Source organism: Rhodotorula paludigena (assembly GCF_050403205.1).
Source record: "Rhodotorula paludigena JCM10292 DNA, Rt_paludigena_JCM10292v1_ctg13, whole genome shotgun sequence".
NCBI lineage: Eukaryota > Fungi > Basidiomycota > Microbotryomycetes > Sporidiobolales > Sporidiobolaceae > Rhodotorula > Rhodotorula paludigena.
The window spans coordinates 12,963-32,365 of record NW_027481445.1 but is presented as its reverse complement, the minus strand read 5'-3'; the positions used below and the strand labels follow the sequence as shown (position 1 = coordinate 32,365).

Below are 19,403 nucleotides of genomic sequence, written 5' to 3'. Positions count from 1 at the left end.
AAGGACGCCGTCGTCGCGCCTCGAAAGCAACCAACGTCATCCTCGCCCGAGCCCCGCACCGCTTTCATCGACGCCGTTCCCCCCTCCCAGGTTCAACATTTTTTTCTGCACCTGACGCTCGGAGACGACGAGCGCCGCGTCGATCCCGCCGCAGCCGAGCAAGAGCGGGAGGAAGCGGCACTCGGACGCGCAGGACGCAGCTCGAGGCGGTGGTCGGATTGGCGATGTCGACGATGCCGCCCCGGTGAGGCATAGTTGAGAGCGTACATGCCACTGCCAGCGTAGCAAGGCAGACGCGCGGCCCCGCGCATGGTGCTCAGTCTGTAGAAGCGCGGGATGAGAGCGGACCACGGCAGCGCGACGCAGCAAGACTTCGCCACGGCTGAGTGCACTTGTGCGGGCACGCGGGCAGCACGTCGTGCAGCTTTGTGCAAGGCGATTCAAGCCTCTCGACTTTTGCCGCGTCGCGGGAGACCAGCTGAAGCCGTAAAGTCGGTCAGCCCAGGCCAGCGGCGCAGGGGAGCGGAACGACCTGCGCCTTCTTGCGTGTCTTTTGCTCGCTCGGTTGACATTCTCTGAGCTTCGTCGCAGTGGTGCCCTGCGAATGAACCCGGCTACCTGGCGGAATCTGGTAGGCATTGGGAGCAGGACGCGCCAAGAAGAGACGACTGCTTCAAATTCATTGCTGTCTTCCGGCCGACGCCTTGACTTCTGCGAGGTGCTGGCGTGGAAGTGAGGACGATCCGTTGATTGCGCCCCACAGTCAGAAGCAGCGGGGAGGGGAACGGATCGGGGACAGGAGCAAGAGAAGTCTGCACGAGCCAGAGAAAGCGCACCAGCCCTCCTTACCAGGCAAGAAGCGAGCAAAACAATCAGAGCGGAAGATTGCCGAGCGCAAATGCCAGCGATGCAAGACGCTCACGCTACTCCAGCACCCACACCCCGACTCCCGCCGTTGCCCAGCTCGCCGACCGCAAGTCCCCCAGGCGATCCATGTCCACCTGCACCCCGTACGACCTCCGCTCCGGGTCGAGCAGCTCGAGACACTTGGGTGTAGCGCCGCCGGCCGGCAGGCAGGTGAGCCCGAGCGCGTCGATCGCGTAGGCGGGCGCGGCGAGGACCGCGATGCGGCGCCCGTCGCGGTCCGAGGAGAGCGCAGCAGTCGTGGCCAGAGTGTCGAGGAGCGTCGAGGGAGGAGCGCCGGCGAGGTCGGTCACGCGGACGGCGGGCACGGACTGGTTCGCTGCGGGCAAGAGGACGGTCAGCCTTGATCCTCGTGTTCCCGCATATCGAGCTCGGCGCACCCTGCGGTATCGGCAGAAGCAAGTGCCTCGGCGGCATGAACGTGCGCCAAAAGACCACGTCGACGTCGCTCGCTCCGCCGAGCCTCGTTGCCGGATCGCGCAGCTCCCGGTTGAGCGCAAAAATGGCGGGAAGCACCCCGCCTTGGTGCAGGTAGCCGAAAACGACAGTGAGCACGGCGGTATGCGTAAGCCAGAGCGCCTGAGGCATCACGTTCGGGTGAGCGAATTGTGTCCAACGGACGGGAAAGCGGGCCGAAGACGCACCCAGAAAACTTTGCGCGAACGCGCCGCCCTGCGCGTGCCCGACTGAAACATCGGCGCGTAGGGTGCGAGAAGGACGATGGGGACGATGAAGGGGAGGATGTAGCGCGGCTCTTGGTGCGGAAGGAGGGAGACAAGCGGGAGAGAGACGAGGACAGTGGCGAGGTAGACTGCACAATGGGCTCGTGAGTGGCTGGCTCCAAGGAGAACGGAGAAAGTACGCACTGAGGGGTCGCTGCCGCTCGGTTTCGTCCTTCTCCTTTGGTGCGCCTCGACGCAGCACCGCCCAGGCAGCACTCGCAACAATCGCCAACCCCGCGCCGTGCAGCATGGGCATGTTGACCACCGCATGCAGCCACAGCGGGTGCAGGCCGTGCTGTGCGAGGTTGTCCGTCGAGGCGTTGTAGCGCAGGAGGTTGATCGGCGTCCAGATGAGCGAATGAGGGTCGGCGAGCATGGCGAGTGCGTCGCGAACGGAGGTGCTGCCAAGGCGAAAGAATGCGGTGTCGAAGGCGGCGAGCAGGACGGACGTGATGAGAAAGCCGATGGGGAGAGGGAGGCCGCGCAGGATCAGTCGGGCGAGAGAGAATCTGCGCAACGAAGCGAGTCAGCCTTCAATCCGCAGTCAGTCCCCCGCTCGAGAGCAGCGCACGATGTTGCAGAGCCGTCCGACTTGTGCCTTCCTACGCGCCACGCTAGGAATAGGAGAACGGGCAGAACGAATGCGGCAAAGGTGCTTCGAGTGAAGATGCCAGCCGCCAGAACTGCGCCGAGTGCGCCGAGCTGGATTGCTAGTCGACTGGACTTGAGATCCGCGTACTCAAGGTACAACGCGGCGAGAAAGAGCGTCTCGAGCGGGTTGGAGAATGTGCGGAGGAGGAAGCTGAAGGCGACGGGGGAACTGGCGAGGAGAAGAAGCGGAAGTCGCGGTTGCCGGGAGAGGCGGGCGACTACCAGATCTGTGGGCTCGACAGTGTCAGTGCGAGTCGAGCAGAGGACCGCCGCGGAACGTACCGAGGGAGAAAGAGAGCAGCAGCATCACGGCTCGTTCAGACGCAAAGAGGGTGGTTGCATCTGGACCTGCCGCAGTGGACCGGGTCAGCGCGCGACGACACAACCGCATACGCATAGTACCGACTCACTGCTGATCCCCAGCCATCGCAAGAGCTGGAATGCTCGCCCCGTCGTGCCGAGCACCGGAGCGATGCACCTGCCAGGAGAGTCCCCGAGCCACTCCCAGGTCCTGTGCGGCCCGTCGCCGTCTGGCGAGTAGTCAAAGAAGAGGCTGGCAGAGATCTCTGCGTTCTGAAAGTGCTCGTCCGGGTGGATGATCGACTGCGAGGTGAATGCGACGACGACGCGAGCGAGAGCAAGCGCGCCGTACAGAGCCCAGTCGCGCCGCTGCATTCCCTGGAGTAGCTCTTCTGAGCAGTACAAGCGTGAGTCTGGGTCTCGCTGAGCCGTACAAAGCAAGGGACAAAGTCGCAGCTTGGGTTTCCCCCACTTGAGCCGAGCCTGCGTGCGATGCGCGCAGAATGGCCAGACGCCGTCCTCGAGGGCATTGCACGCGCAGTGCAAGCCTCTGGCGGCTGTCCCGCGCTCGCCCGACTCGCCCTCGTCGCGCCCGCCTTTCGTGTTCGTGTATCGCGGCTGCTCCGCGCTCACCCCGTCCTCGCCAGCTCGACGGCGGTGCAGCTGTACCTGCGCGCTTTGCAGGACAGCAAGGCTGCTGTGGGCGACGCGCACTCTCTCACGCTGCGCCGAGGACCGCCGCACGAGGTGTCGACTGCCGGCAGGGGCCGCAAAGGACGCAAGGTCTTGCTCGAGGACGCTGTTACTGAGGACGAGCTCGTACAACTCGCCAAGATCCTGCCGCGGCTGGTCGAGCTGCATCTCGTCGAGCCGGCGTTCGACTCGCTGCGTCGCCGCCAACTCGGGTTCACCTCGTCGCTCGCCGACTTGCGCACTTTGACCATCGTCGGACGAGCTGGGCACGGCTACACGGGCTTCAATTTGGCCACCGTCGGCCAGATCCTGCAGAACCTGCCCGAGCTTCGTCACCTCGCTTTGCGGAACCTCCAGGCGCATGCGAGTGCCCTCCAAGGACTCGCTCCTCCCGCCTGCAAGCTCGCCGCGTTCGGCCTCTTCGACACCCCCGACATCTCCTCAGCCCAGCTATACTGGCTGCTCAGAAGCTCCATTTACGCCGACTCGCTGCGCTCTCTCGCATTCGACATCCCGCCTGACATGCGGCCTTCCCGCCTCCACGCGGTCCTCTGGGCCGCGTCTCCCGTCAAAACGCTGTTCATCTCGTCAAGCAACAGCCGGGCGCTGTCGGATCTGCCGCGCCATTTTCCCTCGCTGCGGCACTATGCCTTTCGCTCGACCGGCAGCGTCGCAGTGGACCCGTATCGGGTTCTGGCGAGTTGCGCTGTCTACAGCGTAGTGGAGGTCGTCGAGGACCGCTCGACCGAGCAGCGAGGCGCGACCAGCTTGAACTGGGCAGAGGCGCTGCTGCTCGCGCGCCAGACGCAGCCTGGCCTGGCGCGCTTACGCCGACTGGCTCTTTCGACCGAGCGCCGACATGATGTGGGGTTCGGCGTACTCGAAGAGGTCTGTGGTCTGCTCGGCGTGCAGCTCGTGCTTTACGAGCCCGAGACCGGAGACGCGCCGTGGATTCCGCTCGAGTGCGTTGTCGGCTGCCATTCTTTGGCTGGCGGCGCTGAGTCTTGTGTCCTACAGCTCTGCTGCTCTCCCCCTCTGACTGCGTAGAAGCCGGAGCACTTGCCGTAATACGCGTCGCACAGTAGGTTCTAAAGGACGAGCATGGCGAGCGCCACCAAGTCCTCAGCCACAATTTACCACCGGAACCGGCTTCTGTACTCCACCGGCAGTACCGCAAGTCGATAGAAATACTCGGTGCGGCGCAAGTCCCCTCGCGCTTGGAGCCTCCGCTCCTTGGCCCGCTCCCCGCCACATTTCTCGCCCCACTCCCCACCTCGGGCCACTCGGCTATTTCTCGCTCACCACCTCCTCGCTCCCTTGCCCTTCCTTCTCTCACTCCAGCACTATAGCATCTGCCGTGCGACCATGTCGGCCATCTCGCAGTCCCGCGGCGCACCTCACCCCGACCTGACCGATTACCCTCGCCCGGCCCCCGGCGCACCTTCGGGTGTCAAGGTCCGTCCTTCACAGCCGTTCCGGCGCCACTCGGAGCTGACAACAGGTCCTGCAGGTCATCATCGTCGGAGCCGGCATCGGCGGACTGGCCTGCGCCATTGAGTCACGTCTCGAGGGGCACGAGGTCATCCTGTTCGAGCAGACACGCGAATTCAAGCCTCTCGGCGAGTGCGTCTCCTGACTGTGAAGTCTAGTCTGGCTGGTGTTGACGCAGCACGTACTCGCTCGCAGCAACATCGGCCTGTTCCCCAACAGCGGCCGGCTCGTCAAGCGCTGGGGCATTCACTACGAGCTGTCGAAGCACTGCGCCTACCCGGACGGCCTGCGCTACTACCGCTACAACGGCGAATTCATCACGCACCAGCGCCACCAGAAGCAGGGCGATGCGCTCGGCGACGAGAACCCGTTCAAGGATGCGCCGCTGTACGACACGACGCGGTACGAGCTGCACCGCATTCTCATCAACCGCGCAAAGGAGCTCGGCGCCGATGTGCGTCTTGCGTCCTGCCGACTGTCTCTCTACCAGCTTCCGCTGCCGCAACGCACTGACTATCGCCTCTTTTGCGATCCCCGCAGCTCAAGATGGGCAAGCGCGTCGACAAGTACATCGAGGAGGCCGACTACGCCGCTGTCGAGGTCGACGGCCAGCTGTACAAGGCCGACGTCGTTCTCGGTGCTGACGGTGCGCTCCTCCCTTTCGGATCGCGCCATGCTGGTCGAGCGAACTGACCTGGCTTCCCGCTCTCAGGCGTCAAGTCGCGCGCGCGCGAGCTCGTTCTCGGCGTCTACGACGCGCCCAAGCCGTCGGGCTATGCCATCTTTCGCACGTCGTACAGCTGCGACCGCATCCGCGCCAACCCGGTCTGCGCGCACCTCGCGCCCGAGGGCGAGGACGCGCGCAGCATCTGGATCGGGCCCGACGCCCACTTCATCATCGGCACGAGCTCGAGCGGCAAGGAGATGCACTGGCTCTTGACGCAGTACGTCGGCTCGTTCGCCTCGTTCCGCCTCCCGCGCTGTGCAGCGACGGAGAGAGCGGTCGAACCCGAGTGATGTGCGAGACTGACTCGTACACGCACAGCCTCGACACGGCTGACGTGGAGGAGTCATGGATGTACCCCGGCCGCGTGGAGGACGCGCTTAGTTACGTCGAAGGATGGGACCCGGTTGTTCGCGCAGGTGCGTGGCCGCCACTAGGTATTTGGTCTCGCCTTGGACGCACCACTGACTTCGAGCTGAGCCACGTCGCAGTCATGGAGACGACGCCTGAAGGCGCCCTCATCGACTGGAAGCTTGTCTTCCGTGACCCGCTACCAACCTGGGTTTCCAAGGGTGGCCGGACCTGCGTGTACGTCTGACCTTGCATTCTCCGTCTAGCTTGAGTGCGAGGCGCTAACCTCCGGCTACCTTCTCCATCGACAGTCTCGGCGATGCCGGTACGAGATCTTCCGATCTGCTGCGCACGCGGTTGAGCAGCATCACCGATGCCTGACGTATTTTGCACTGCAGCGCACCCCTTCCTCCCGACCTCGCAGCAGGGCGCCTCGCAAGCCGTCGAGGACGGCGTGACGATCGCGCACACGCTCTCACTCGCCAAGCAGAAGGGTCTCCCGCTCAACGTCGCGCTGCGCACGTACGAGACGCTGCGGTACGAGCGCGTCAAACGTGCGCAGCAGCTGGGCGTCGACAACCGCGAGCGGTTCCACAAGGTCGACTGGACCAAGCCCGTTGACGCCGAGGCTGTCAAGCTTCCGTTTGCGCTGTGCGTTCGCTCCTCGTCTATATAGCCGAGGCATTAAACTGACGAGCTTTTTTCGCGCCTTGCAGCTGGCTCTGGCAGCACGATGCAATCAAGCACTGCCACGACTACTTTGACGCCGCACTCGTCGCTCCGCTCGTCAGCGAGCTCAAGTCGCAAGCTGCCGGGCCGGAGAAGGTCGACACGCTCTCCCCGACGTCAACGGTTGCTGTGGCAGCGGCTTGAGCGGCGTCTCGTAATGGGTCTGTAGATAGTTTCGCGCGGCGTCGGTGTACTTCGCAATCGCCTTTCGCTCGTTCCTGTCCGTCCTGCACCATCGGGGCCGCGAGAGACTAGCTCGCAAAGGTTCAACCAGTCACAGAGGAGAATGGGGAGCAGGAAGCGCGCGAGCACAGTCTCCCCCCGTTACGGAATCCGAGGTTGGCTTCGCTCTCACCTCCGCTTCACCGTTGCCGCAGACTAGACAGCGTTTTGCTGCTATCGAGAACGAACACTCTCGTGCCCAGCGACTGCCTAAGCCTCGCTCCCACTCGCTCATCGCCGCTCCACTTCCCGATCCTTCGGCAACAATGCTCGCGCCGCCGCTCAACCTCCCCAAGTGGCTCGAAGAGAACGCAGACCGACTCAAGCCCCCCGTCGGCAACTTCTGCCTGTGCGTTCAGCCCTCTCAGGCCCTTGTCGGCCCGCACGAGGCCGGCCAGAAGTCCGAGGAGCGATGATCAAGATGAGCGAGGAAGGCTCTGCTCAATAGACGGCCAGGGCCGCAGGCATCTCGAGGCGTGCACAGACTGACTGAGTCATGCCTGCCGCAGGTACGACGGCGGCGATTTTACCGTCATGGTCGTCGGCGGACCCAATTCGCGGAATGGTGCGTTTAGCTCCTGTGCGGCCCGCAACCTCTCGAGACTGACACCTGCGCAAAAACAGACTATCACTTGAACGAGACCGAGGTTCATAGCTGTATCTTGGCCTCCGTCTGCCCAGGCTGATTGTCACGCTTGGTCCGCGCAGGAATGGTTCTACCAGTACAAGGGCCACATGACCCTCAAGGTCATCGACAACGCCAAGGTTGGCGAGCGTGTCAAGACGAAGGAGGGACTTGACGCCATCTCGGTCGAGGGCGGCGAGTTCCGCGAGATCACTATCGGGGAAGGCGAGATGTTCTTGCTTCCGGGTGCGTCCTGTTTCTCCACGAACCTGTGGAATAGGTGCTGAGTGGGTGTCCTGTAGGCAACACGCCGCACAACCCGTGCAGGTACGCCAACACTGTGGGCATCGTGCTGGAGCGCGTCCGACCGGGCACAGCAGTCGGTGCGTCCATACTCTCGACTTCACCGGAGCAGCTAGCCTCACTGACGCTTCACCGCGCCGCAGATCGCCTGCGGTGGTACTGCCAGAACCCGGAACACAAGTCACCAACCATCATCCGCGAGGTGGCCTTCCACTGCTCCGATCTCGGCACGCAGCTCAAGCCGCTCATCAACGTACGTCATGACGCGCACGTTTCTCAGAACCTTGAGTTGAACGTTCCTCCCCTTCACAGGAATGGATGACCACGCCCGAGTTGCGTGTGTGTCCAGACTGTGGGCAGCAGGCCGAGGCGAAGTAGACGTATAGCCGGACGAGCAATGGACTTGCACTATTGTACATATCTTCTTGCTTGTGTGACTGGAAGCGAGTGTCTAAAGCACGTGGACCGCAGCGATCTACTGCATCTCCAGTAGGCTCCCCTCCTCGTCCAGCTGACCGAGCCATTCGACAAACGCCTGCGGCACTGGGGGGTCAGTCACATGTCTTCAAAAGCGTTTCCGATGACACGGACCTGGCCAGGGAAGCCCACGCAGTTGTTGAAGTCGCCCTCGATGCTCCGAATAAGGAGCCCGCCTTGCCCTTGAATTGCAAAGCCTCCAGCACTGCGAAGCAATCTATCAGTAACTGACGAGGCATAGACGAGCGGGAAACGCACCGGTCGATGCCCTCGCCGCAATCGACATACGCCTGTAGCAGCTCCGACGAGTTGTCTGCGAAGTGGACCTGTTGCGAAAGAGGGTGAGCAAGGTTCTCTCGGCTTTTCAAGCGACTGCATTCACCTTGGTGGACGACACGAGCGATGACACTGAGTAGCCGGGCGTTGCTAGCTGCGGTTGCACTGCAGGCTCGCGAGAGGTCAGCCGGCACCGCAGGCAAAGTCGCACGCGAAAGGACCGCACCAATCGTCACGCCCGTCGCCACGATCACGGGCACGCCCTGGTAGCTCTCGAGCATGCGCAGCTGGTCCGCCTTTGACAGCGGCTTCTCGAGAATCGTCGGCGTCTGACCTGGAAGGATCACGACCGTGTCGGCTGCCGACGTCGACCGAGTCAGCGAGCGCGTCTGATGATGCGCGGGAAGCAACACACCGCCGATTACCAGGTCTGGCGGATCCTCGGGGTTGGCCTGTACAAGCTTCTCGTAGACCTCGACAGCCTGCAGGTTGCCAAGACGAAACGATGGTCAGCACAGGTCCCCTCACACGCGTTTCATCCGTGCGCACCTTTGCGCTACCCGTCGCGACAGCATACTGTGCCGGATCGTCAAAGTCTGCGTGGCTGAGAGTCTCCGGGAAGGTCGAAGGGACGACGACGGGCGCGAGGCCGTAGGTGCGGAGGATCTCCGAGCGGCGAGGCGAGGCACTGGCGAGAACAATGTGCTTGCCTGCGTGAGAACTTTCAGCACTGCAGCATGCGCAGGTCCCGCATCGCTCTTGCCGGGCAGCTGGAGCGGTGTACCGCCTCGGTTCGGAGACTCACCGGCGAGCTTCTTGAAGACGGGAAGCTTGAGCGCGTGGGACAGCACCGGGTCAGAGCGAGTCTTGGACAGCAGCGAGGCTTTGTCAGACGCCATCGGAACGACAACGAAGTGAATGCACGGAGCGAGAGATGCACGAGGCGGAATTGCACGAGCATACGGTGTACAGCCAAGAATGTGCTACACACCTTCGGACCCAGACCTTACACTGGCATACGTGCAGCTCTTCGTTTCCGCCGATCGAGCGAGAACCATGCCTCGTCTGCCTCTTCATGCTCGTCCTGCTGCCCATTCGGCGGTTTCTTCCGGGCTTGCCGCTCCTGTCGACTTGTCGGACTCTTTGCGTGACTACTTCGTCGTGGAAGGTCGAATGCTGCATCGTCAGGCTGGACCGTGTGCGGTGCAGGCGCGCTGGGATCGGCTCCGTCGGGGGCTGGAACGGGTTCGTCCGCGTAATGAATGAAGACGGCCATCATGACGGCCGGAATCCAGCTGTACACTCAGCCAATGTCAGCTGTAAGTCCTTATTCGCCCATCTGGACTGAAGAAGCCAATGTGCGGACCCGAGAAGGGATAGAAGGAGGCAGCTGCAGGCGTAGCACTCGTGAGTCTGCCTGAGCCAACTTTGCGTAACGCCTCGACGCACATCCAGAAGTCGTGGCCTACACCACGATGTCGCGCGACTACGAATGCGGGCGCAAAGCAGCACCAGATGAGGTCCCTCGCATCGGCGCTAAGCCACATGCGCCGGGAGCCGGATTCGCACGGCAGCAGACGCGCAGTACGACTTTAGCGGGAGCAAGCAGCAAGAGCGTGGATGAGGCTCACGTCGAGCGAGGTTCGATCCTAGTAGCAACGAGGTCCTTCGGGAACGCCGCGGCAACGAACGCAGTCTCCTGTCCGCCTCGAGCCACAAATCGTTCGAATACAACATAGTGCTGTTTCCGCGTACAGCCCTCTAGTGAGTGCGTCCGACACGCTCAGATGCGCGCTTCAGCCTGCGAAAGAAGCAGGTCAGCGGCGAGGTCGGATTCAGGAGGAAATACGCAACCGCACTCGTAGAGCATGATTTCGCCCCACACATACGCGCCTGGGAGCACGTCCGGGTGCAGGAAGTCGCGGAACTGTGACGCAGAGTCAGGAGGCGAAGCCGAGCGAAGCGAGCAAGCAAGAAACGCACGTGGTGCTCCTGCCCGTCGAGTAGCCTGCCGATCTCGTTCACGCGCAACCGCTCGTCAAACCCGTAGTCAGTCGTGTCGTTTTGCAAGCGGTTGCGCTTGGCGGTCTCGACCTCTTCGAGCGCCTCGCGCGGGAAGTAACGCTGCCGGGCACGGTGAAGCGAGTCGAGGGCGTTGCTGAGAAAGGTGGGATGTGTCGCAAGCGAGCTGACCCGCAGCTCGTGTACAGTCTTGCGTGCGAGGGCGTCAAGAGGGGCGACTCGGGCGTACGGCGTATAGTCTGCTCAAAAGCAGGTCAGCGGAAGAAACGCAAAGCGGACGGAGGGCAACACGCACTGTTCCGCTTCGGGTGATGCATCGTGCGCCAGCTGATTGGCGGCCCATCACGAACGCCGTTCGGACCTGGGAAAGCTTTCGCGACCTCCTTGATGATCTCCGTCGCATGCTTGACCCATCGCTCCTCGCGCGCCTGGCCGATCTCGCCAAAAGCAAGATCGCTGTCCTTCGGGTACGGACGGGGGATGCCAGCGCCGATGAAGTCTTCCTCCGTCATCCCGCGCAGGTCCCAGAAACCAGAGGCGACTTCGATCAAGTCGGGCTTGAGCAGCTGGGGACGGCCGGTGTGGACGGCGAGGCGCTCGAGCATGGGCAGCGTGATATGCTGGAAGCGTTGAAGCCAGGTCGCTGTGTCGCAAGGGGTGAGCACGAACGAGACCAGGGCTCAGGACGTAACAAGCTTACAAGGGCCGTGGAAGAAATCCTCCGACTGGAAGACGTCCTCCATATCTTCCATGCCCTGACAGAGGGGATATCGATCAGTGCTGCTCGCCAGTAGAATATACAGGCGTGTGCTGACGCACCCACATGAATGTGCTGACGAGGGTCGCGTTGTACTCCTTGATGTCGCACATCCAGGGCCGCGTGATGAACCAACTGTTCTCGCGCGACTTCTCCCAGTAATCCTCAAGCTTCCGTCGCTCTTCCTTGGCTTTGATCGACTCGAGCGTCTCCTTGCCGTTCTTATCGAGGACGGTCGGCATCGGTTTGCGATAGGTTGGTGCGGAAGCGGGGTGCTTTGGATCGATGATTTGCGTCTCGCCGCCGACAAGGTCGCAGAAATCTGCTAGGTGTAGTCGCTCCATCGAGTCGCCTGCAACTCAGCGAGTCAGCTTGTGCAGAGCGGCACACGCAAGTTGGAAAGGCAGTCCTCGAGCGCACCAAGAAGCAAGACAGTCGAATTCTCGAACCACGGGAAGTACGGCACGCCGTCGATAGTCATTTGTCGCAGGGTCGTGTCGTGTGAGCGCATTGGACCACGATGGCGGAATGAGCCTGGCTTCTTGCCGACCGTCTCGATCGACTCGGTGAGACCTTTCATCATTCGCGACGGCGGGCATTCCTCCTCGTATGGCCGCCAGGCGTTGTTGTGCTGCGACCAGATACGAGTAAGTCGATTATTCAGCACACAGGGGCTCGACAGAGGCGCACCTTATTCTCGACGTCGACCGACAACCGCCCCGGCTCCTTGAACGGGTTACAGCTCCACTCCCTCGGAAGCTCCGACGTCTCAAAGTCGTAGGCAATCTTGTGCCGCGAGGTGTATTGCAGCTCGTTCGCTGGTCGAATGAGCTGGGGACCGGCGAGCAAGGCGAGGACACCGGCGCCGCCCGCCGCGAATGCTGCCCAGAGCGCAAGACGGCGATACTTGGCCCCAGGCTGAGGGATCCCTGCAACGGACCCTTGCCTTGCGTGCTGGAGGCGCGCCTTCTCCTGGTAGGCGCTCGAGGCGGACTCTGCCTTGCTGCCACACGTCGGCAAGAGCGTGTACGGAGCTGAAGACTGCACCGCGTGCGCCATGAGACTCGGTCAGCTGGGTGGCAGCAGCTGCGGAGCGTCCCAGCACGATGCAAGAGCTCGTGAGCAGGCGAGCAGGTCGAGATGATGAGAGGGCCGGGCCGCAAGCGAACGCCAGGCGGGGCTGTCCGATCAGAAGTTGGCTCTCCGAGAGTTCAGAGTCGCACGCTCATTGCAGTCCGCCATCTCCAGCGACAGACGTGAGCACTTCCGGGGAGGGAAGGCGGCGAAGGAGATGGCGGGTCGACGGCGCGGGTCTCGTCCAGACCCCTGTTTGCTAGTCTCGCTTGCAGTGCACTCTGTAACATTACCGGTAGACCGCTGCATTGGTCGAGGGCGCCGTGCAGTCTTCTTATGCAAAGGACACCGCGATCGCTCGAGGCAACGCTCTTCCGCGCGCCGCATCTGGCCGCTCTCGGACAACGTCGACTTCTGCCAGGAAGCGCAGCCACACCTGGATGCCACGACAGGGCCGGACGCGAGAAGAGAGGCTGTTGTCAGATCTTTCACGACCGAGTGAAATTCCGCGAATGGTTCGGCTCGTCTAACCCCGATACCGCTCCTTCTCCCAGCTCTTCCACATCCCGCGTAGCACGCCGCGCTCAGCCTCCTCGTCCTCACCGAGCAGACCCTTCATGAGGGCCTCGCGCTCCCACTTGCCCATGGCGTCCATTACCTCGAACCAACCGCCTTGCAGCTCGTTGCGCAGCGCGGACGGGATCGGGCACGTCGGGTGGACGCAGGCGCGCAGGTAGCTGAGGAGGAGGAATGGCGCGTGCTTCGAAAGCGGGGCGGTGAGAGAGGTGTTGGTTAGGTGGTCTTCGGCCGTGACGCCGCCCTTGCGCTTGCTCGCCGTCGTAGTCGTTGTCTTCGCCGTCAACGAACCGAGCAGGCGGCCAACCGCCTTTGCCTCGTCGCGACCGATGCCGCGCGCGCCGGCCTCCCAGACCCAGGCCGGGAACGTGATGCGGGCTTCGCGCTCGGCACGCTGCCCAGGTGCAGTCGAGCCATCGCTCGGCTCGTCCAGGACCGGCCCCGTGCCGAGCGTACCCAGCCCGGCTCGACGAAGGATGGAAAGGAACCCAGTGACCGCCGTCACGAGAAGCGGGAAGAGCGAGGCGATATGGTCCTTGCGGTGTCGTACAACGTGTCCGACGGTGCTGACCAGCGCCTGGAAGAGCTGCGAAGCCGGGACTGCTTTCGAGTCGTAGTTTGTCGACGGTCCGCTATGCGGGCGAAGGATGTGCGAGACGATCGAGAAAACCGAGCTGATGTTGAAGCGGGAAAGAAGAAGAGGCTGTGGAGGAGCGCATTAGGTCCAGACGGTACACGGGAATGAGCCCGGGCTACGTACACGTTCGCCACAAACGCTGTCCATGAAGCCTGCAGCGAGGCAGTACACCTGCGCGGAAGTGCCATTTGCGCTATCAAGCCTCTCAACGATGAGAGCGAGTTGGCGCAGGATCTCGGATAATGCGGCACTGGCGAGTCGGCTTGAGCCTGTGAGCGAGGTCATCAGTGTGATTCGCATGTTTGGCAGGATAGCGCATGCGTGAACTCGCCTTCAGGAGCATTGAGGAGGAGAAGCTGCGCTGCGGCGAGGGCATGCTGGACTCGCGCGAGAGCGTTCTCATCGGCGCTGAGCGAGACCATGCTACTCGCGGCGAGTACGTCTGCGATGACACTGAGTGCGGCTACATACTCGTCGGCCGAAGCGCTGGAGGCAGATTGAGCGAGAACGGCGTCCAGCGTATCTTCGGCTGCAAGCGGATAATGAGTCGTCACCACTTGCATCCTAGGTACCGTGCAGGAGACCAACATACCTCCGTACCCGAGTGCCGCGCGGAAGGCGAGGTGGCACGCCACAACCGTCTCGAACGACGCCGGTCCAAGCTTCTTCTCCAGCTTGCGCTCTTGCGTCGAGCGGTATGAGAGGAGCCGGAGAAGGGCGAGAGCGATTTCGAGAGATGCCTTTTGGGCGGCCAGGACGGGTAGCTGCGCCAGCGTGAGAGAGAGTACGGCTTGGAGGAACTCGTCGACCGCTGTTGATGGACACGGATCAATGTTGGCCGCTCGACACGCGGCGAGAAGAGACTGACCCGCAGTCGTCTCGGCAGTAAGGGACACGCGGTCGCGTGCAATGGAGGCAATCCGGCAAGCGTCGACGAGATCGGCAGCCTCGACGACCAAGAGCGGGTCCTGCTGCAGTGCTGCCAGCGCCGGAGGCACGATCTTGTTGAGCTCCTTGGTGACAGCCTCAACGACTTTTTCGTATGCCATGGCGACTTCAGTGGGCCAGCTGTGGCGCGGAAGTGTCAGCGTTTCTGTGCTGAACGCGAGGCAGATGAAAGGCTTACCTCGGAGTGGGAGGTAGGCTCGCGACGGATTCGAGAACGACGAGGCACGTCTTCTCGCGGGCCGAGAAGCGGCTCGACAGGGCGTTGCCCGCCTCGGCGCGCTTCACGAGGTCGTGCAGAGGCTTCGTCTCGAACGAGCGCAGCAGGGCTACGAGCTCGTCCTGTGACGACGTCTTGAAAGCTGCAAGAGCAGGCCTGCAAGTTGCGCATTGTCAGCGCGGTCTGCTGTTGAACGTGTGTATGGCGACGCACTCGATCACGCTGGAGGAATAGAGCGCAATGGTCGCGTCGCTCGCGTCGCCGGACGCACGGTCCATGAGTGCAGATACGACCTCCACGGCGTCGGGCTGACGCGCAGACAAGGTCAGCAACGCCTCATGCGGAGGCACGGCAGGCCAGACTCACAATACGTGCTCCTGCGAATGCGACGAAGCGCCGCAAATCGACCTGAATCGTCGTCTTCTCCGAATCGCCCAAGTCATTGCGATCGCTCAGCCAGAGGTCGAGGGCGAGCGCACGGCTCGCCAGCTGCGATCGCAGCTTGTGGGTGAGGTAGTCGAGCGGAACAAACAAGGCGATTGTCGGGAAGAGGCGAGCGGTTGCGACAACGGTCGGCAGCTGCAACGACTGCAGAGCAGCGAGCTGCTCCTTGTCGGCCGATGAGGAGAGAACGCGCTCCGGTGAATCGAGGGACGGAAGGGTGACGATGTCTCGGAGAGCCGGGGGAAAGTACGCTGCACACCACGACATCAGCGCCAATGTCGATACACCGATGACAGGCCGAGCAAACCTTGCAGCCTCGATAGCTCCCAGAAGTCGGCCCGTCGAAATAGCGCGCTGCTCGTCCTCACGAAGGTCGAGTCCGTAGACGGAAGCTGTCCAAGGGACGAAAGGCTTGATGCGAGGAGGTGGGCCAGCTGCTGCAGCTGAGCATCCGTCGCGAGCGAGCTGTTTGCGATTATGTCAGTCGCCAAGCATTTTCACGGGGAGTACAAAGGACGTACTCGACGAGATGCAGCCAGCGGCGAGCGAGAAGCTCGACGAGCGCTACGGGCAGCTCGCCAGGTGTGATATTGCGAATGAAGCTCGACCACGTTTGATGCGGCGCCGGAGATCCGATGCGGTCCAAGAGACTTGAGAAAACGGCATGTGCTTGGGCGCGGACGGACTCGGTCGGTTCGACGAGCTCGAAATGCTGGCAAAGGACGCGAATCTGTGGATATCACGAACCGGATCAGTTCCCTAATCGAAACTTATGGCGAGCGACGCAAAAGGCGCACCGCAGTCAGCGCCGCCTCGCCCGAGCCGTCCTCGATGACCTGTCGCAGCCCGTCTCGCCGCTTTGCCCGCACTTCCCACCACTTCTCGCCGTCTTCGGCGGCATTAAGCAAGCCTTCGCTGCTCAGGCGCCCGACGGCCGTAGAACGAATCTCCAGCAGCTCAACGCCGAGCCTCACGACCGGATCGAGCTCGCCGTCCGCGCCTGATGCGGCATGAGAGCCCGACTTGCGCCGACTCTTCTTGTCCTTCTTGCTCGGTGTTGCGACGTCCCCCTCGGAGACAGCGATCGACGAGCGAGCGGCCTTGACGAAGTCTCTGAGCTGCACGTCGACGACCTCTTCGATGAACGCCTTGATCGGTCCGGCGAGCGTGACGAGGGCCGACGACGGGACGTGGCCCACGAAAAGCGCAACGACGCGAAGACGCTGCGCTGCAGCGAATAGGCTCGGCGCGGATGCCGGCGTAGTGGACAGCTTGCGCTTCTTGGCTGGACTCGGCGACGCCTCGTCCGCATCGAGCGCGGGCGCAGTGACGGGCAGTGCAGCCTCGCGAGCAGGCGCCGCGAGACTCTCCCATGTCGCGCGTGCCGCGTTTGCGCCGCCCACCATGCCGTTGATGGCGCGTGCGAGCTCGTCGGAGAAAGCGTGAGTCGTGAGAAGGTTGTTTGCGAGCCGAGGGAAGGAGGGATGCGCAGCGGTCGAAGCGAGGGCGTCGGCGAGAAGCGACAACAGCGCAGGGATGGCGACTGTGCGCGAGTGGTATGTGGCGAGGTAGGAGAGGAAGGCGTTCGTCGACGAAGCGTCGCCGGCGCTCTCGCCAGCTGTGCGAGCGAGGACGACGAGGGCTCGCGGCAGGTCGAGCTCGACGGCGGCGTAATCCAATCGTGCGACGACAGCAAGCACATCGACCGCGGCATCGCGCATGAGAGAGTCTTGCGCCTTCTCGAGGCGACCGACAGCACCGCGGACGATGCCGCTCAGCACGTCGACCCAGCTCTCGCCAGCCTCGCCGGACCGGTACATGTCGCCGCTCTCGACCTCCTTGAGTATGCCAGCGAGGGCGCTCGCCTTGGCTGTCTCGATCGCTTCACTCGCCGGAAGCCCCTCAACCTGCATCGCCTCGTCCTGCTGCGCCCACGCCGTGTAGTCGACCGCGCTTCGGACCCAGCGACCTGCCAGCTCGCGACGCTTCGTGAGGCCGAGAACCTCGAGTGCACTCTTGTGTGCGCTCGGCGTGGCGAAAGACGCCTTCGCCTGCAGCGGGAAGAGGACAGCGGAGTTGGCGGCAAGAGCGGAGAGATATAGGCGAGTGAGGTCGGGAAGGAGAGCGAGAGCGGGCCTGACTGCGTCGAGCGGCAGGGTCGACAGGGACGCGAAGAGTTCGCCGTCCGCCGTCGAGACGGACGAAGGTACGGACGCGCCACCCGAGACATATGTCTCGCGGGCCAGCCCACGCTTGAGATTCTCGAGGTTGAAAACGGCAAGCTGAAAGGTTTGCAGCAGGGCGAGGCGGAAAGGCGAAGCTGAGTCGAGAGTGGTGAGGAGGGGCAGGAGAGTCGGGAGGAGCGAGAGGGCGTGGGTCGGGATCTGCGAATCGCGTGTGATGAGCTCTGGCGCTTCTGCATCTCCGAAACGACACCGAGTCCACACACCTTCTTCCCGCCCTTGCCTGCATCGAGCACGACGGAACGCAACGGCTTGAGCCAGTTGACGGCCAAGTCCTCCCACAGTCGCTGCTCCTCCTCTGCCCCGGAGGTCGGAGCGCCTCTGCTGCCGGTGAACACCTTCAAACTCGCCTCGAGTAGCTTCTGGTAGCCGTCGAGTGCGGCGTCGACCGTCGCCCTGCGCAGCGCAACACTCGCCAACTTCCTCCAGACGGCTGTGGCGCTGCGCAAGAGCGGCAAGGCGCTCGAGTCCGAGCTGTAGGCGGTCACGAAGGCGACGAAGAGCGGGAGAGGGGCCGTCGGGAGAGTTGTCGAGGGCGTCGCCTCTGTCGTCCGTGCAGCGAGCGACCACAGCGCCTCGTTCTTGAAGTTGGCAGTGCCCGCATCTGATCGTGCTGCCCTGAGCAGCTGCTCGAGCGCCCAGTCGCGCACGAGCGCCGGCAGAGTCGCGGACGCTGGCGCAGCGTCGAGGGCGGTGCTCGCCTGAGCGCACTTGTCGGTAAGCGGCGTAGTGGGCGAGCGCAGCGTGTACAGCAACTGCTGGTCCGTCGATGTCGTGGCCATGCTCTCTGGCCGCTGCCGGGTGCCCCGGCGAACAGGAAAGAGCAAGAGCCGGCTGGCCCAAGCTTCCTTCTCCTCGTCGATCATGCTCTTCTTCCTCCAAATCGCGCTCTCAGTCTCCGCATTTGCAGCGCGCGAGCAGTGTGGCTCCCGTGGTGTCGGAAAAGCATTGGACCCACGAGCAGCAAAACAAGAAGCGCCTCAGGGCGAACCCCGAGAGCGCAGAGCCCGAAATATATTGTCTCTGTGCAGCCCGTGGGACCACACGCGACAGCAGCACTCCGTAGGTCTGAGAGTCGCCGTGCAATGCGAAGCGCCACTGAAGAACACTCGCATTCATGAGGCAAGCGCCGAAACCAGGTAAGTATGAGACACAACGAGCGACCTAATCGTGGACCACAAGCGCCTACGAGTATTGCAGTCCAGCAAAGCGCGGGATTTGCCTGTGCTGCCAGTTCGACTCGCTTGCTCGTGTTCTCTGTACGTGAATGTCGCTTCAAATTCTAACGTCCGAGTCTGTGGTGCAAAGACCCGCTAGCCAGTCGTACTTGGATGTCCGCGAAAGGAACAGGCGAATCGGACGACTTCGAAAACAGGGTTTCATGAGGGAACCTTCTCACTTCGTCCGACTCTTCGCCACTACGCTACGTGACTCAACTTTGCTGACACACTGCACTTGACCTTCAGTGCAGCTGCGAGAGCGCGTCCGGTCGGGCCCGCTCAGGTGGGCGACACTGGCGGATAGCTCCGAGAACATTCAGGAGGACAGAACAGCATGAATGCCTCTGATTACTCGACCAAAAGCCAGGCCCTCGGCACAATGCGCTTCCCAGCTGGTTGTGGAGAGCTATTTGCGTCCAGACAGACGCAGCCGCTGAATTTGACAGGCAGGCGAGGCACGCACAGCAACACATATTGTGTACGCACCCTTACTCTGGCGCCTTCAACTTGCCCGGTTAGCTCAGTCGGCAGAGCACCAGACTCTTAATCTGGTGGTCGTGGGTTCGAGCCCCACATTGGGCGTGTCTTCTCTTTTTTTGCTTCGGGGCACCCCGCTGACGAACACAACGCCTGCCCGTCAGTCATTTGCTGTTGTTGTTCCGGTTCCGTCCCACAGACTTACGCAAGGGAGCATTGATAGTCCTGGCGCTCAGGATAGCCCTAACATCAGGGGCGCCATGATCGCTCTCTGCCGTTCTGAAGGCTCAACAGCATCTG

At 62.7% G+C, this 19,403-nt stretch overlaps 7 protein-coding genes across 7 annotated transcripts; 3 read left to right on the top strand and 4 right to left on the bottom strand.

Annotated features, from left to right (window-relative positions):
- Positions 1–923: 923 nt before the first annotated feature.
- Positions 924–2,972, bottom strand: SMP3 (glycosylphosphatidylinositol-alpha 1,2 mannosyltransferase; the record flags this gene model as incomplete). The annotated part of the gene is made up of 7 exons (XM_076648052.1): positions 924–1,243; positions 1,305–1,503; positions 1,569–1,735; positions 1,791–2,155; positions 2,218–2,524; positions 2,580–2,645; positions 2,708–2,972. The coding sequence occupies 7 exons, from the start codon at positions 2,970–2,972 to the stop codon at positions 924–926; spliced, it is 1,689 nt and encodes a 562-aa protein (XP_076506275.1).
- Positions 2,973–3,089: 117 nt separating this feature from the next.
- Positions 3,090–4,329, top strand: JCM10292_002695 (uncharacterized protein; the record flags this gene model as incomplete). The annotated part of the gene is made up of 2 exons (XM_076648051.1): positions 3,090–4,252; positions 4,308–4,329. The coding sequence occupies 2 exons, from the start codon at positions 3,090–3,092 to the stop codon at positions 4,327–4,329; spliced, it is 1,185 nt and encodes a 394-aa protein (XP_076506274.1).
- A 326-nt stretch (positions 4,330–4,655) lies between these two features.
- Positions 4,656–6,729, top strand: JCM10292_002694 (FAD-dependent oxidoreductase; the record flags this gene model as incomplete). Its single annotated transcript, XM_076648050.1, has 10 exons — positions 4,656–4,745; positions 4,801–4,913; positions 4,977–5,235; positions 5,322–5,427; positions 5,494–5,725; positions 5,827–5,924; positions 5,997–6,093; positions 6,168–6,181; positions 6,255–6,507; positions 6,573–6,729. The coding sequence occupies 10 exons, from the start codon at positions 4,656–4,658 to the stop codon at positions 6,727–6,729; spliced, it is 1,419 nt and encodes a 472-aa protein (XP_076506273.1).
- Positions 6,730–7,073: 344 nt separating this feature from the next.
- BNA1 (3-hydroxyanthranilate 3,4-dioxygenase) lies at positions 7,074–8,113 on the top strand (the record flags this gene model as incomplete). The annotated part of the gene is made up of 7 exons (XM_076648049.1): positions 7,074–7,156; positions 7,317–7,372; positions 7,432–7,454; positions 7,516–7,678; positions 7,735–7,815; positions 7,879–7,988; positions 8,048–8,113. 7 exons carry the CDS (start codon positions 7,074–7,076, stop codon positions 8,111–8,113), a joined length of 582 nt encoding a protein of 193 aa, XP_076506272.1.
- A 97-nt stretch (positions 8,114–8,210) lies between these two features.
- Positions 8,211–9,387, bottom strand: JCM10292_002692 (nucleotide diphosphatase; the record flags this gene model as incomplete). The annotated part of the gene is made up of 8 exons (XM_076648048.1): positions 8,211–8,270; positions 8,327–8,417; positions 8,471–8,538; positions 8,595–8,653; positions 8,715–8,846; positions 8,904–8,970; positions 9,038–9,198; positions 9,294–9,387. The coding sequence occupies 8 exons, from the start codon at positions 9,385–9,387 to the stop codon at positions 8,211–8,213; spliced, it is 732 nt and encodes a 243-aa protein (XP_076506271.1).
- Positions 9,388–10,249: 862 nt separating this feature from the next.
- On the bottom strand, positions 10,250–12,326 carry JCM10292_002691 (uncharacterized protein; the record flags this gene model as incomplete). The annotated part of the gene is made up of 8 exons (XM_076648047.1): positions 10,250–10,289; positions 10,348–10,415; positions 10,472–10,749; positions 10,806–11,153; positions 11,211–11,265; positions 11,330–11,619; positions 11,688–11,898; positions 11,958–12,326. The coding sequence occupies 8 exons, from the start codon at positions 12,324–12,326 to the stop codon at positions 10,250–10,252; spliced, it is 1,659 nt and encodes a 552-aa protein (XP_076506270.1).
- Positions 12,327–12,867: 541 nt separating this feature from the next.
- Positions 12,868–18,188, bottom strand: JCM10292_002690 (uncharacterized protein; the record flags this gene model as incomplete). The annotated part of the gene is made up of 12 exons (XM_076648046.1): positions 12,868–13,620; positions 13,678–13,823; positions 13,886–14,083; positions 14,147–14,365; positions 14,423–14,622; positions 14,681–14,875; positions 14,933–15,027; positions 15,086–15,414; positions 15,471–15,628; positions 15,685–15,893; positions 15,961–17,547; positions 17,613–18,188. The coding sequence occupies 12 exons, from the start codon at positions 18,186–18,188 to the stop codon at positions 12,868–12,870; spliced, it is 4,665 nt and encodes a 1,554-aa protein (XP_076506269.1).
- Positions 18,189–19,403: the final 1,215 nt, after the last annotated feature.